We start from the raw sequence: 16,546 nt of genomic DNA, 5'->3' as shown, positions 1-16,546 counted from the left end.
GGCATAAATCCAGCTAAACCAGTTTGGCCACTGCCCTTCCTAGCTTGCGGAGTCCAGGAGTTGAGTTGAGGAGCAGACAAAACAAACAATGGGGTTTGGCTCCAGTATGCCTGCCCTAAGGGGTAGCAACCCAGCGCCATGGTCTCAGGTATCTTGTACAGCCCCAGACTCGCACCTTAATGCCTTTTAGGGCATATATATATAGCTCATATGAGGCACAATACTTTAAATTAATTGCCCAAAACTTCAGATACTTGTGCCCATTAGCCAGTTTGACTTTCTGTCATGGTAGGCCTGATGGGCCAGAAATAGGCTTATACCTGAACTGGCTTGCTCAGCCATGTTTTTCTCCTGTGGTAAACAAGGTACACACACTTGGCTAGTGCCTGCCTTGTGCAAGGCCTATGCTTTCCCCAAATTTGGGTAAAGCAAGCCTATGGTTTCACCTAATACGGTCAAGCTTGGCAAACTGCCATTCTGATTGGCTATTCTATATCCAAAGGCCCATTAGTCTCGGGCTCCATTGATAAAAGAAACATGCAGGTAAATGCAGTGTGCTCTGCCATTCTATTCATGACTGCTGTTGCCTGCTGCCGCTGCTTACTGCCTTATTGTCTGGAAACATCACTGTGACATTGTGCTAAGACTGCACATTGCAGTCATCCTGCCTACATCTCAAAGTCTCCTGCCAAGATGGGAAGTCCTGGAGATACACAGACCACCCAGAGGAGCCAGGAGACAAGGTCAGAGATTATCTGCCTTCTTTCCCCAGAAGCTTGGGAAGAATCAGAAGTGTCAGCGGCTGACAAGACAGAATTCCCTGAAAACGTTTGGGTTCTGTCTGAAGCTGTAGCTAGCCCTGCGAGTCGGGAGATAATATTTTATGAGTAAACACTTAAAAGCCTCTTTGTGATTCATCACTGCCTTCTGCCATAAACAGAAAGGAGGTCCTTGAGTTCATCTAGTGGGCAAGTGGTATATTGACTGCAAGATGAATTTGGCTGCAAGAATCTTCTCTTCCAGTTCAGTTAATGTTTACATTTTTTGTGGTTCCCCCCCACCCCCGATCTAGTTATTATCTGTAAAATGCTTCCATGACCGTGCAAGAACCGATTACTATTAAAATTAGTGGTTGGGGCTGGTGAGAGTTCTGAATATCAAAATTAATAAACAGTATTCATTTTGGGAAAAATGCCATCTCACATTAATTAATTACCCTTTCATAACACTTTCAAAATGTATGTAACAGGAGAATGATTTGAAAAAGCCCACCATTCTTCTGCCTTTCTTTGACTGCAATTCCTAGGGTGGTTGCTTTAGTGAATCCCTCAGCGGCTTTTCTCTCCATTAGCGGCTCATGAGCTGGATTCCTGCCTGCAGCAGTGCTATTCACAGCATTGATATCTTTTGTTTCACAGTGGCCAGGTGTTTGTAGAAGTGCAGCTAACAGCAACTGTCTTCCTCTTCCTCCCTCTGCCTTGGAATATTTTGTATTTTACCCTTGAGATTACAATCATGGGTTTTGGAAGCATCTTTACAAAGGAAACATACCAAGGAAATCAGCAAGTTGTGACTAATATTTGAGCTAGTTTTATTTAGTCTCCATAAGCTATAAAACTTGGGCTCACTCAACTGTTTATTTGGTCCATCTTGTGACCATAACCAGTACTGCTCTGCTGCACAAACTCAACAATTTCCTGTTTTCTGTGCTACTGTTTTCCAAGTTCTCACTGCTTTTAGAACTGTTTACTTCTGTGTTTATAAACACCTGTTGTGTAAATACTTGCTGTTGACCAAGATTTTGAACAAAATTCACATGATCTGGTGAATTTTTGAATATTAATAAATAACAGTATTAACAGAGGAACATTAATATTAGTAATTCATATTTCGATATAAAATCATAACATAAGACTACCCTAAGGGGTGGCAATCCAGCACCATGGTCTCAGGTGTCTTGTGCACCCCTGAACACTCTCCTACTGCCTTTTTGGGAACATACATGTAACTCACATGAGGCACAACTCTTTAAACTCATTGGCCAAAAATCCTGATGCTTGTGTCTACTGGCCAGTTTAATTTTTGAATGTATTTAATAGGTGAATGATTTAAAAAAGCCCACCTTTCTTCATTTCAGCCATTCAGAGATTCTGCAGCTTCTCCCCCATTAATGGGTCACCAACTGGGTTCCTGCCAGTACTGCCACACAGTGCCATTCACGGTGCTGATGGCTTTTGTTTCACAGCAGCCAGGTATCTGCAGCAGCTTGGCTTTACAGTGACTCAGTTTTCCTTTCCTTCCCCTCCTTGGAATTATATTGTATTTTACCCTCAGGATTGTAACTGTGGGTTTTGGAAGCATCTTTATAAAGGAAACATAGTAGGACAACTTGCATGACTGGAATGTGGCAAAGGACGACTACATACTTTTCAGGGAGAATAGATGGGTAAGACAAGGCAGTGAAGTTCCTCTCTATGTGAGTAAGCAACCAGAATGCATTAAGTTTTACCCACAGGGAAATGATGAAAGGTTGGGAGGTGATCTGCTGGAGAGCAGTCCTGTGGAGAGGGACCTAGGAGTCCTGACGCGTAACAAGTTAACTATGGGACAGCAATGTGCCCTTCTGGCCAAAAAGGCCAATGTGATCTTGGGGTGTATTAAGAAGAGTGTGTCCAGTAGATCAAGGGAGGTTCTCCTTCCCCTCTACTCTGCCCTGGTGAGACCTCATCTTGAGTAGTGAGTTCAGTTTTGGGCTCCCCAATTTAAGAGGGACAGGGATCTGCTGGAGAAGGTCCAGCAGAGTGCTACAAGGATGACTAGGGGACTGGAGGGCATGGCTGATGAGGAGAGGCTGAGGGACCTGGGGCTGCTTAATCTGGAGAAGACTGAGAGAGGATTTAATAAATGTTTATAAACATCTGAGAGCTGGTCAGGAGAGAGGCAACAGGCTCTGCTCACTTGCTCCCTGTGGTACAACAAGGAGCAATGGGTGTTAAGTTGCAGCACAAGAGGTTCCACCTCAACACAAGGGGGAACTTCTTTACTCTAAGGGTCACAGAGCACTGGAACAGGCTCTCTAGAGACGTTGCAGAGTCTCCTTCTCTGGAGACTTTCAAGGCCTGTCTGAATGCGTTCCTCTGTGATCTGTGCTAGATTGTGGGGTTGGACTTGATGATCTCCCTGAGTCCCTTCCAACCTCACAATCCTGTGAAAGCACTGAAAGCTTATGAGTAAGAATCATGGGACATGCAAACATGAATGACAGGGGTTTTGTGTTTTATTACAGGCCACCAGACCAAGAAGCAGCTCTTGATGAGGCCTTCTACAGACAACTGTAAGTATCCTCAAGATTCAGTGCTCTGGTGCTCACGAGTGACTTCAATCACTTTGATTTTAATTGGAAAGACCACACAGCCAAGCATAAACAGTTTAAAAGGTTCCTGCAATGCACTGAGGACAACTTTCTCCTGCAGGATGACCTGGATGAGGGCACTGAGTGTAGCCTCAGTAAGTTTGCTGATGATACAAAACTAGGGGTGATGGCTGACACCCATCAGGCTTTGCAGCCATCCAATGAGATCTGGACAGGCTGGAGAGCTGGGTGAAGGCAAACCTCATGAAGTTCAGTAAGGACAGGTGCAGGATCCTCCATTTGGGGAGGAATAACAACAGGCACCAGGTTGGAGGCTACCCTGCTGAAAGCAGCTCTGTGGCAAAAGACCCTGGGTCCTGGTGGACAGCAAGTTCTGTATGGGACAGCAATGTGTCTGAATGAAATTCATGTGATCTGGTGATTTTTAAATATTAATAAAGAATAATAAAATTTAAAAAATCAGCATAACCACAATAATATTAATTCATATTTCAGCATTAGATCATAACACTGCTATGCTAAAGACAAAGTGAAAACAAGCATTCAATGTTATTTCCTCTGTTTAGCCAAAGTCTTTCTCACTTGTCTCCTGTGACTGTATTTTCACTAATCATTTTGTCTGCCACCATTTGCAGGTCCTTTAGTGTCTTTTAAGTTTTGTCTTAAATTTTCAAACATTTTTTTTTAGAATTTTTAGTTAGGTACTCCATTAACTTGTTGAATATACTTTATTCTGCCATATAAGTTTCTCTACAGGTACTGGAAGAAAACCCCTTCCTGTGTTCTGTATTCACAAAAAGGAGTCACAAAAAAGAAAACCAAGATTATTCACGATTATTTTCACCATTAGACATCACCTACAGATTTTCAATAGATTTACCTCCTACCTGATCTTTATTTCAGAGAAAGTGAAAAAAAAAAAACAAACAACAAAACATCAACTGTAGTATATAAGCTCACTTCCTTGAGTAAGCAGTATACATTACAAACTGTACCATAATGGAAACTTTGAGTATTGTCCACATATTCCTTTAGTTTGTTGTTAAAGGTGGATTTGCTCAGATTTCTCCACAATAAGTCCTCTGATTTAATGGGCACCAGAATAGGGATACAGTATTCGCTGTCATACATGATACTATTCAATAGTATTCATGTCTATTCATGTCTGTACACAAGGACTACTCTTTACTTTACCTACACTTCAACTTGCATTGTTTTTTTTCACATGGCCAGTCACAGCATTCATTATTTCCCCAACAGTGACTGAGCATGATACAACTTATTTATATACTGGCTTCCTTGCGTTAGTACCTTTCCTAAGGAAAACTCATTTTCTTGGGAAAAGAAATCCACATTTCAACAATATAGTGTCTTCATTTACATAACACAGTTGAAATTTTAAGGCTGGAATGTTATTTGGAGATCTACACAATACATGCTTACCTTCCCTTTCTTTGGGTTTTAAAGCTTTTTCTTCTTTTTTCTGCTTTGCTTCCAGCAGTTCACGTTTCAGCTGTCGTGCTTCTTTCCGTAGCTCCTCACTGCAAAGAGAAAAATATTTACAAGAATGTAATCCTCTGGGAATGTAAAGACACTCAGGAGAAACAGAATCAAAGCTAATGGGCAGTAAATCTCTGATATAAACAAAGGGAAAGTAGTGACTCACTGATCCTAAGAACATGGCTTAAAATTCAACTAGAAGCTTTGACAGTTCATATTTTCATTAGCAAAGACAACAGAAGAACATAACAGATGACTTATTTTAAGCCCCTATTAGGCATATGTCAAGGACATGAATAATTAAACAAAGAAACCCTTTTGCATTTTAATTTAACACTAATATTTAACCATGAGAACAACACAAAGAGAATCTGAAAAAGCAGTACTGCCAAATAAATATTACATGTGTTAAAACATTCCATTTACTGAATAGAATAAATCTTAGCATCCCGGATTTCTTAGATGGACAGCCAATGCAGTTGTTAAGTGACAGAGACATGATTTGTCCGTAAGCATAAATGATTACCTATGAAAATTACTTTGATTTCACAAATTTTACAAAACCCCTAATCTGGTGATACCAATAGAAAGAAGAACCCAAAATTTGCAAATCATGGTACTAACATCAAATAAACATCTGTCTTTATAGGTTTTAATGGACCTCTGAAAATCAGTCAGTCCAGCTTCACTGCTCAAAGTACCATCTAACAAAGTAGTTGCAGAAAGTATTATCCAGTCAGATTTTTAATATCCATAGATGGAGACTCCACAAGCCCTCTGGGCAACTATTGCTTGAACATCTTCAATGAAAAAAACAACAACTCTGTTTGTATGTTTAAAATTCATCTCGTGCCTTTTGTGTAAGTCTAATGGTTGCCAGTGGAAAAGAACTGACAACTGCTTCAAGTTTTCCCCAGTGCTACAACCTGTATTTCTCACTTACTGAAAATATGTATATTTTGCAATCATCAGAATCAATGAGCAGAGGAAATTATTACAATGCAAGAATCTCCCTGCAGCTGTTTTATGTACTTTGATTCTCATCTGTAATACCATAACTCACAAGTCAACAACCTTTATTAAGCAGACTTGGAACTGTAGGGCAATGACTTTGGAATTCCATTGTGTATGTATGCACAAATACAGAGCTTGTGAAAAGCATCAGAACACTGCCAGTGTAATGGTATTAAAAAAATGAATCACAGCAGCAGGTTTCAAGTTTCAGTAGCATGGCAGAAGCTACACTAACACAGATTAACAGCTTTCACATAAGATTACAGTTATACTTTTCTATTTTGAGAAGAAAGACATAAGGGAAAGGTGAGACAGTTTTAAGTGAAGAAGCTTCCATTGCTTTCATAAAAGTCTGGGACAGTGTTGTATGCAAGCTATATTACAACACAAATCTAGTACACTGCAAAATTTTCTAACAGAAGTTGTACAGCAGAGACAACATGAATGTCAAGAAATTTTACATTTTTAAACTCTTTGGACAGAATGTAGTGACAGAAACACAACAAAAGAGGGTTATGAATGGCACTTACAAGTAACAGAGTGTAGTGGTTGAACAAAGCCCCCCAACACAGAAGTGAGGGGAAGTAAGGCAAAAACCCTTCCAGGTCAAGATAAAGAGCTTTAGTGAGAAAAATGAGATAATACAATGCACAGTCACCTTTGCCTATTTGCAGAAAAAGCACAGAAAAATGCACAAGAAGCAGAAGAACCCAGAGACCTACACTGCAACCACTCCCTGTCTTGCAGACAACCCAGTGAAAATGACCAGCACCCCAAATCCGGAAGACAAAAGCAGCAACTGGAACAGGAAGCCTCTCATGTTACAATGTGAACTTCAAGCCCCATGACACTGCTCTAACTACCACTTTAATTTTGAAGCTGGCATGACAGCATGGTATTGAATATCAGCAGCAGATTCAACCCAATCCATGACACAGAGCCCAGCACATCAGAAGTTATCCTGTAAGAATAACACACTCTTTCAGTTAGCTTAAACTACTGTGAAATGAAAAATAACCCAGCTAGTGATCATTATTTAGTCCACTCTCCTCACTTTTTTCTTTTCCCCTGCAGGAAAGAGGTTTTTGTACAGAACACAGAGGGTCCTAATTCCTAGACAGCCTAATTGAAAAGCTTCCTCTATAATCAGCAGTAGGTCAATAAAGGACTTTGATACTTGGCTGCTTTTAGACAACTCATATCCCATTATTTTTCTCACAGGCTCACTTTATGAAGTTGAGTTCATGAGAAAGGTAGTCCAAAAAGCCTGTTTATTTAAGACAAAGCCACATGAATTAACTGATAGGAAAGCTGAGCCATATTCACAAGCCAGAGTTACTGCAACAGAACTAAAAATGACAGACTCGTTGTAAAGTTCCAAGTTGATGAGACCAAGGAGAGTCAAAACAAGGGACTACAAATCAGTCTTTACCCGCATCTTACATATCTGAGGCACAGGTCTTTGCATGCTGTAAATAGGTTTCATGTAACACAGTGGTTGGTTTGTAGCCAATTATGAAGTTGCTTCCTGTCCTTGTAAAGTTATGTCATTAGAGAGGCATAACTTCATCTGCTCCATGCTTATGTCACTGCTCTCAGTCACACTACTGCAGGCTCTTCTCATGCTCCCTTGCTTGCTCCTCCTCTTGCCACTTCCTACAGCCTGGAAACTGTCTTTCCTCCCTCAACACAGGTCTAATTCTGTGCCAAACTGCACAAATAGAAAACAAACAAGTAAAATATAATGATTTTTTTCTCATTTAAATGTTTCTTTGCAATACTTTACATTTTTAAAACAGGAAAAGTAGTTCATTCTTTAAAATGCTGTCTTTTTTTTGCTATCTTTTATCTCCAATTTGATCTTCAACATTTCAGTGAAATTACTCAAGTACCAAACTAGATGCCACCTTGCAGTTTAGTCTAAAACTAGGCAACATAGACCAAATTTCATATTACAGTGTTTTGGCTTTTTAATAGCTCTTTAAAATATTTTTTTTTTTAAAAAGAGCTCTTGAAAATAAAGTACATTTTACAGTAAATGAAAGCCATAACTTACCAAATACTGGCTAGCACTAACAGCTTTTCACCTTTTATCTTAAGTAGTTTAGCCTAATTTCTTTCTGTAATCACTGCAAGATCTTAACCACATAACCCTCAGTCTCTGACTGAAGGTGGTACACTGCCAAAACTCTCTGGGGGACTTAGCTCCAGAAAACACTATGAGAAAAAAGAAAGATCAAAAAACCTGCTCATTGAAATGTAAAACTAGAGTGAAACAGCAATATTAAAAGAATTATTCACTTTTTCTACTCACATCAGAGTTGAATGAAATCAGAATATTAATTCTGAAGGAAACTGAAAACAAATCTAGTCAAAGTGCTTCAGAACAAGTTGTGTACATCCAGAATTTTAAGATTATTTCCTCAGAACATGATTTTTTTTTCTAATCTAGACAATTTCTTGTGAAAGTCTAGGCCTATCTTCTGTTTCATTTCTGTTCAGTTGTTTCAGTCCTTGGTCTGTTAGGACTGTGAACCAGTTTGATAAGACTGGCAGGTCCAGAATCTAGAACTTATGAGTACTTGGATATCTTGGAAATCTAGTTACACCCTAAAAACACCATGCATGGTGAAGGCATGAGCATAAGATCACCACTGAATTGAGCACTCACATTGTTTTCCACAATGACTCTAACCCCACCTTTTATCCAGTTACATTAACCTGAAGTTACAACCTGCATTTCTGACACAGAACATGTTAGTTGGTTGTATTACAAGGTGGTTGTAATTGCATTGTGGCCACTTAGGTATTGGATTAAAATTATTTTTAATGGTCTGTTCTCTTGCACCCTATTATTTTCTTACAGAGACTCTTCAAAAAGGTGGTCTGTGGCTTTTTAAACAAATGTTTGCTAAAAATCTGCCTGCACTATAGACATTACACTAACTCAGTGGTAGTTACAAATCAAAAAAAAGTTTCCCCTAATGGCAACACAGTTATCAATTACGTAGAAAATCACACTTACCAGCATTAATTACAAATGCAGTCTTTTTTGCCCTTTCTTTTCTTTTCTTTTCTTTTCTTTTCTTTTCTTTTCTTTTCTTTTCTTTTCTTTTCTTTTCTTTTCTGGAGAGTGCACCAGACAAAGCATTCTGTAATAGCTCATTAGGAGTGAAGCAAGACTAACACATCTTCATTTCTCCACATCTCACCTGCTGCCATGATTAGACTCTGACACAGTAGTACATTTTTAAAAATTTTGTGTAATTTTATTTATTTTGTTTTTAATGAACACTAGTAGAGCAGAAAGCAACACATTTTCAAAGTACTCAGTCTTCAGTTAGTCAGGTTTCTCACATGAAAATGCTTACCATTAAAAGATGCTCCTCAGCTTCCTGCTTTTTAATGGATGTGAACTTTTTACTCCATTCTTCCACCCACGGAACATAAATACTTATTGAATAATTTTACATTTTCTATATAATGATGTTACCATTTTAATACAGCAGGTGACCTTTAACATACCTTGCTGGGTTTTGTTTGCTTGCTCATTTTTGTTTGCTTTTTTTTTTTCTACTCCTTTCTCCCCCTCCTTTAAAATCTAAACTGTTTAAGAAATGCCTCCTGGCTTACTGGTAATACCACCAATATTTTGTTGACTATTTTGCCCTGTCTTGTTGGTATCTGTACTTTGACACATTCTTATCCATATACTTTTTCATTTTCATTGATGTCATGTAACTTTTAAAGTCTAATGTTTGTGATTGACATTCTTGAAGGACGTGATATCATTCAGAGGCACCTGGAAGAGCTCAAGAAGTGGGCCCATGTGAATCTCAGGAGATTCATCTAAGTCCAAGTGAAAGGTCCTGCACCTGTGTCAGGGCAACACAGAATCAAGGGAGGCTGAGGGATGAAGGGATAGAAAGCAGCCCTGCTGGCCAGCAGGACTAGTAAGTATTGCTGGATGAAAGCTGGATGTGAGCTGGCAATCAGTGCTCACAGTCAAGAAAGCCAAACATATTCTGGGCTGCATCAAAAGAAGTGGGGCCAGCAAGCTGAGGGACATGATTTTACTGCGCTTTGGTGCAACCCCACCTGGACTACTCTGTCCAGCTCTGGAGCTCTCAGCACAGGAAAGACACTGACCCTGTTGGAGTGGGTCCAAACGAGAGCCATAAAAATGATTTGGCAAATGGAGCAGAAAAAAGGCAGAGAGTTGGAGTTGTTCAGCCTGGAGAAGAGAAAGCTCTGTACAGACTTTATCATGGCCTTTCAATACTTGAAGGGGGTCTATAAGAAAGATGAGGATGGAGTTTTTAGCAGGGCCTATAGAGACAGACATGGGATGATGGTTTTAAACTAAAGGAGGGTAGATTCAGAGTAGCTATAAGAATTTTTTTAAAGATAAAGGTGATGAAACACTGGAACACGTCACCCAGAGTGGTAGAAACACCACCCCTGAAAACATTCAAGGTCAGACTGGACAGGGCTCATCTAGTCAAAGATGTCCTTGCTTATTGCAGGGCAGTTGCACTAGGTGACATTTAAAGGTCCTTTCCAACTACAACCGTTATATTCGCAATCACCGACTGCTAGTATTTAATTCAACAATAAAGTGGATCAATGTTATTTCAAACATCTCAGCTTGCACCTAATGACTGAGAAGCACCTTTGCTTAACTTCAACACAGCAGAAGTACCCTCATGATTTATTTGTGGGTTTGCATACTTCGTGGCAAGCTAGGCCTCACACAGACAGAAGTGCTGGACTGGAAAACCTTCTATTTACTATGATCCCAAAGTTAAAAATAATTTTAATTGGTTGTTTCAATATGTAAACTGCATAAGTTTCTTGACTCCAAGCCTATGATGGTTTCAGAGATTAATGTCGTAAGTCACATAAATTTAGAATACTCTAGAAGCTTACAGACATTTGTATGGCTGGACAGATTTCACACACAACCTTATGGAGTCTGTTTGACCTTAATCCTCCTACTAAATTTGAAAGAAAGCAGATTTCACCAGATCGAGATTCCATCCTTACTAATGACAAGCAGTGGCTTGAACACAAGTCTAAGAGTTAATAGCATAATTCTTATTTTAGTTCTGTCACCATGGATCTAACATTCAAGTGAGCAAGCAGACACTTGCTACACTGTGCCATTAGCTGATGAGCTGCGAGAAAGCACAGATCCAAACGCTCACGATGGTCTTGCTATGGTATGGAGTTTCAGTACCTTAGCCAATTTACTTATTCAAGCTCGGCTGTTTTTTTGCTTGGTTTCAGTGTCTGTTAAACCCACTTACATGGCTTGTTTGCTACAGTGGATCCCCCATCCCCCAGCTTTTCCTTGTACCCATATTAAATCTTTATAAAATTTCAGTATCTTAATAGTAGGGTTTTCTGCTGTTATCTTTATAACACCACACAGTCTGTGATTTAGGTGTTTTGTTTACTTGTCAGTTTTAAAATTAGGAATCAAAATTTAATTAGAAAGAAATAAAATTAATTGAAAATGTAGCCAAATATTCTAAGTTAAACTAATAAACCTGTTTCTGAGCACCATGTACTGAAGCTGCCTTACTGCAAGTAAAGAAAACTGATCAGAGAAATAAACACTAATTGTGACTTTGGTGTAAATGACCATATGATTTTACCTGCTATGCAAAAAAATAAACTCACCCCTCTTTATCTACATACATATATGTTTGTCTGTACTTGTATGCTTATGCATGCGTGTATATAAACTGTAACTGACTGTATTATGCATGAAAATATCTGTAACTGAAAAAAGACAAAGGATACACAGAGACAAAAAAGACCTATAGAGGCACAGTATGTTATCCAATTGTGATTCTGGGAAAAGATGGCTGCATATATTCAAAACTGTAATCTGTATATTCCACATCCAGTGATGACAAACTTGGCAAATGCTAAAATTAATTTGATGCCTACACTTCAGTCTTTGCCTCCTATGTGTTTCCAGATTTATCCCAACCCCATTCTAAACTTCACTACAAATCAGAGTATTCACCATTCCCCCTCTCAACTCCACTCAAAGCCCCTATAGGGGCCCAAACTGCTTGAGGTAACCCTAACACACACTCATTCACTGACTCTTATACAAACAATATTAAACAAGGCTACATCCCTTCAAAATATAAGTACTTAAGTGGTATCAAAACTAGAGATAGCTTCATAGTCAAAAGATTCACTTAGGTAACGACTGAAAGACTTACAGGCTGTTCTGCATTGCTGGACCTGGTGTTTTGTTAAAAGCTATGCTGTAGTTAGTTGAAACAAGAATTAACTCAGTGAAGTGCTGTTTTCGTCAATAATGAGTATCACATAAAATTATTACTTTTGTTGGCATAGCATGTCATTTCCCTTCCTCTTCTCATGGTATTGATTTTTTTAAAAAGACTGTTTCTTCCATTTGATGTCTTCTCATTGAGCAGCATCAGAAGAAAATTACTAACTGGCTATTCTTAAATAGCATTTAATCAGTGTTCAAAATAAACTTACCAGAACAAAAAATAATCAAAGAACAAGGGCCCAAACAAACAACACTCCCCCTTCCCTCCCCCCCTTATTAATTTTGTAATGTAATTTAACAATGTTACACATAATAAAACCATGCCAGGACTGTCATTTAATTTTCACATGTGCAGCAGTCTAATTTCTTAATAAAAATGAATGGAACATTTTAACACTGCTCATGTTAATTTCACTGCAGAACTGATGATTCTAAGCTTGTTTAGATAAACCAAGTAAAACTCAAGCCATAGTACAGTATTACCATACTTGTAATGCAAGCTAATAGTCCTTGATTCAATTGCCTCCTCTTTTTTTTCCAAAATTTATCAATTCTGTAAAACAGGGGTCCTCAAACTTTTTAAACAGGGGCTGGTTCACTGTCTCTCAGACCCTGCTGGGGGCTGGACTATGGTGTGGAAAAAAATGAACAACTTCCCATGCACACTGTACATATTTTATTTGTAGCAATGCACGAGAAACAGGAAAAAGAATGCAATATTTAAAGTGAAGAACAACTGAAATCAACAAAACAAATAATATTTCAATGTGAACTATGGGCCTGCTTTTGGCTAATGAGATGGTCAGTGTAAGGTTGCATATTTCTCACTGCTAGTCGTAGCAAGTGATGCAAGTGTTCATCAGTTAGTCTGGATCTGACTGGAGATTTCAGATGTTTCATTCGGGAGAAAGTCTGCTCACAGACATAGATGCTGCCAAAGATGGCTGCAATTTTGAGTGCACGGTTCCTGAGATTATTGATGTGGAAAAGTCCATCTAAAACTGACAAAAAGACACCTTAGTAGCATCAGGGATAATGATGAAGAATTGCTATTCAGATGATTAACTTTTGGTTCCTGTTAAGATGTGTAGTACTCTCTTTGAGAATTCAAATTCCAAGTTAAAATAGAAATAGTATTCTCCAAATAGAGAACTCTGATGACAAAATGAAACAATATAAAATGTCATGTTCACACAACTAACTGATTTGCAGAATGTGTGGAATAATCATGGGAAATGTCTGCTCTATGATGTCAGTTTCGAATCCTTTTCAGATATTCCCCCTTCTGCCCCTTGGGGTACCTGTGGAACACACAATTCTTGGAATGAATAGCAAATTGCTCCATTTGGCCTGTAGATAGAAAAGGACATTACTGGAGTTCATAATTCTTATCTTAGTCTGGATTACATTACTGTTCATCTCTGACACTGCAAGAATTTCACAACTGTATGAGTAAGAACAAAAACAGTGGATTGAGAACACGCACCGACCTCATTTTGCTGTAGGAGTCAGACAAATGTCTGTCTCTCTTGTGTAAATAGCATATCACAGTCATATCTCAAATAATACAGTGATACAAAAATGGTGACATATTCAGATCTTGACAATGGAAACCATCAAAGTATTCTAAAATAGCTGCTGGGCATTGTACAGAAACCTGTGCAAATGCTAACGGTTAATGACGGTTTTGACTTCAACCACACTGGATATATTACAGTTTCTCTGGAGAAGAGGAGGCTCCAAGGTGACCTTCTTGTGGCCTTTCAGTATCTGAGCAGGGCCTACAAAAAAGCTGGGGAGGGACTTTTCAGGATATCAGGGAGTGACAGGACTAGGGGAAATGGAGCAAAGATGGAGATGGGTAGGTTCAGACTGGACAGGAGGAGCAAGTTCTTCACCATTAGAGTGCTGAGACCCTGGAATGGGTTACCAAGGGAGGCAGATGAGGCTCCACCCCTGGAGGTGTTTAAGGCCAGGCTGGATGAGGCTGTGGCCAGTCTGTTCTAGGGTAGGGTGTCCCTGCCCATGTTAGGGGTGTTGGAACTAGATGATCCTTGTGGTCCCTTCCAACCCTGACTGATTCTATGATTCTATGACTGTACGTCAGCAGTCTCAGTACTAAGTGCTAAGCAATCAACTTTCAGAGGCTGAGACTGATGAATAATATTACCATTTTCCTTTGTCAGGAAGAGTTTAGTAAAATGGTAGGGCCTGCAAACTGAACAAGAAATACAAACTTGTGCAAGAAGAAGGAAGGTATTAATTGAAAAGCAATATATTTCACTGCATCAACTGAGACAGATGGAGAGGGCAAAAAACACACACAAGTTTCAGGGGATATGAGTTCTTCTTCAGCTAGATTATTTTTGTTGCATTTTGCCTAATAAAAGGTATTAGCTTTCCCTAGAAACCTCAGTCACTCATTACACTGCCAGGAACTGCAGATGCATGCACTAGGGCATGTATAGACACATACAGAATAGTTTCAGTTTACAGTTGATTTTACGCATTTCTATGTTCATTGCAGATTCTGAAACAGATAGGAGAACTTGAATTTTCTCAGTATAAAAGAGGAATGCAATTTTAGGTACTGTAAGATAGGCAACACTGTTAAACTAAAACAAACTCAAAAACTGGATGAGAATGCCAGCATGTCTGATTCAGATCAGTGGTGTATCTATATGGATTGCAAATAACTTGTTTCATCACAGAATCACAGAATGTTAGGAACTGGAAAAGACCTTTAAAGATCATCTAGTCCAACCCCCTCCCAGAGCAGGATCACCTACACTAAATCACACAGGGAAGCATCCAGGCAGGTGTTGAATATCTCCAGACATGCTTGATAGAAATGTCTTTGTTTTTGTTTTTTTTTTTTTTTTTTTGGTAATAGCACACCACATTGATCATTTGTAACTGCAGTAATTAAGAGTTAATCTTCCTTCTCTGTCATTTTTGAACGATGGCTTTCACAACAAATTTTTACTTTAGCTCCTTACTGCAGGATCCAATGAGCATAAAGCTTCACCCTATTTCTATTGTTAAAGCTTCTGAGACCATCCAATTTCCTATTAGAATATTCCTATTTAAGTTACTCCTACCTCATTAGCGTTACTTTTCAACTCTGTACTACCAACAATCATCCTTGGTTTTTTTTGTTTGTTTGGTTTTCATAGAATCATAGAATCAACCAGGTTGGAAGAGACCTCCAAGATCATCCAGTCCAACCCTATCCAATCAACTAGACCATGGCACTAAGTGCCTCATCCAGTCTTTTCTTGAACACCTCCAGGGACGGTGCCTCCACCACCTCCCTGGGCAGCCCATTCCAATGGGAAATCACTCTCTCTGGGAAGAACTTCTTCCTAATATCCAGCCTATACCTACCCTGGCACAACTTGAGACTGTGTCCCCTTGTTCTATTGCTGGTTGCCTGGGAGAAGAGGCCACCCCCCACCTGGCTACAATGCCCCTTTAGGTAGTTGTAGGCAGCATATTTAATGTATTAATGAAAACCTGAAATAAGAACGATCCTAATAAATCTGACCCAAACCAACAGCTGCCATTTCAACATATTTGATGATCTTTAACCACTCTTGTTCTGTATTTCCCTCTCCTATTTTAACCATCCTCTCCAGATTAATCTAGAATTAGTTTTGCTATATACACTTAGCCTAAGGAAAAACGTTACTTTTGTGCAGGAAAGACCTAAAGACAGGTTAGCTTAGCAGAATCTGTGTTTAGTAAACCAGTTAAACATATTCTCTTGTTAATAACTAACATTCTTTATTTAATAATTCTTAATTTCAAATATAGACCATTGTACTATATTATTCTACTGTCTCCAAGAAAGCAAACCAAATTCTGTCACTCTAAATGTTTAGAAATGTGTGTGTGTGTAGGTTTCACCAGATAAAGACATCTTTGAGTATCTGAGATAAAAGCTCTAAACGCTTTAGAAGTTACATGGATAGTTCCTGCAAAACACAAACAGTATTAGATGTAAAGCAGAGCTCACAAAAATGGGATCAGAAAGGCAAGGAATTAAACAGTGTGACTAAACAACAAGGGTTAAAATGTTATTGAAACCAAATAATTTTGTATCTGCAAACCTCAAGCTAGGGCTGTCAAAATGGATTGTAGAAGGTCATATTTTAAGATGCATAAAAGGTTCATATATATATGATATTTTTTTAAAGAAGAAAGAGCTGAAGGTATTAATGCTAAAATGATTGAATTAACTACAACAAAAAAAACATAAAAGAAGGAAGAGGTCACTAGGTCACATGGAATTAAAGGGAATTATAAGGTAAAACAAAACCACTGCTGATAAGATAAAT

The 16,546-nt window shown here is 38.8% G+C and overlaps 1 protein-coding gene across 2 annotated transcripts in view; it reads right to left on the bottom strand.

Annotated features, from left to right (window-relative positions):
• The window catches only part of CWC27 (CWC27 spliceosome associated cyclophilin), a 142,906-nt gene that overhangs the window by 46,457 nt on the left and 79,903 nt on the right, over positions 1-16,546 (bottom strand). For both annotated transcript variants that reach the window (XM_064140908.1, XM_064140909.1), the window contains exon 11: positions 4,817-4,914. In XM_064140908.1, coding sequence (XP_063996978.1) covers positions 4,817-4,914 — 98 coding nt within the window. The remainder of the gene's footprint in view (positions 1-4,816; positions 4,915-16,546) is intronic.

Source organism: Pogoniulus pusillus, chromosome Z, assembly GCF_015220805.1.
Source record: "Pogoniulus pusillus isolate bPogPus1 chromosome Z, bPogPus1.pri, whole genome shotgun sequence".
NCBI lineage: Eukaryota > Metazoa > Chordata > Aves > Piciformes > Lybiidae > Pogoniulus > Pogoniulus pusillus.
Note: the sequence above shows the minus strand (reverse complement) of the source record. Positions and strands in the feature narration are given on the sequence as shown.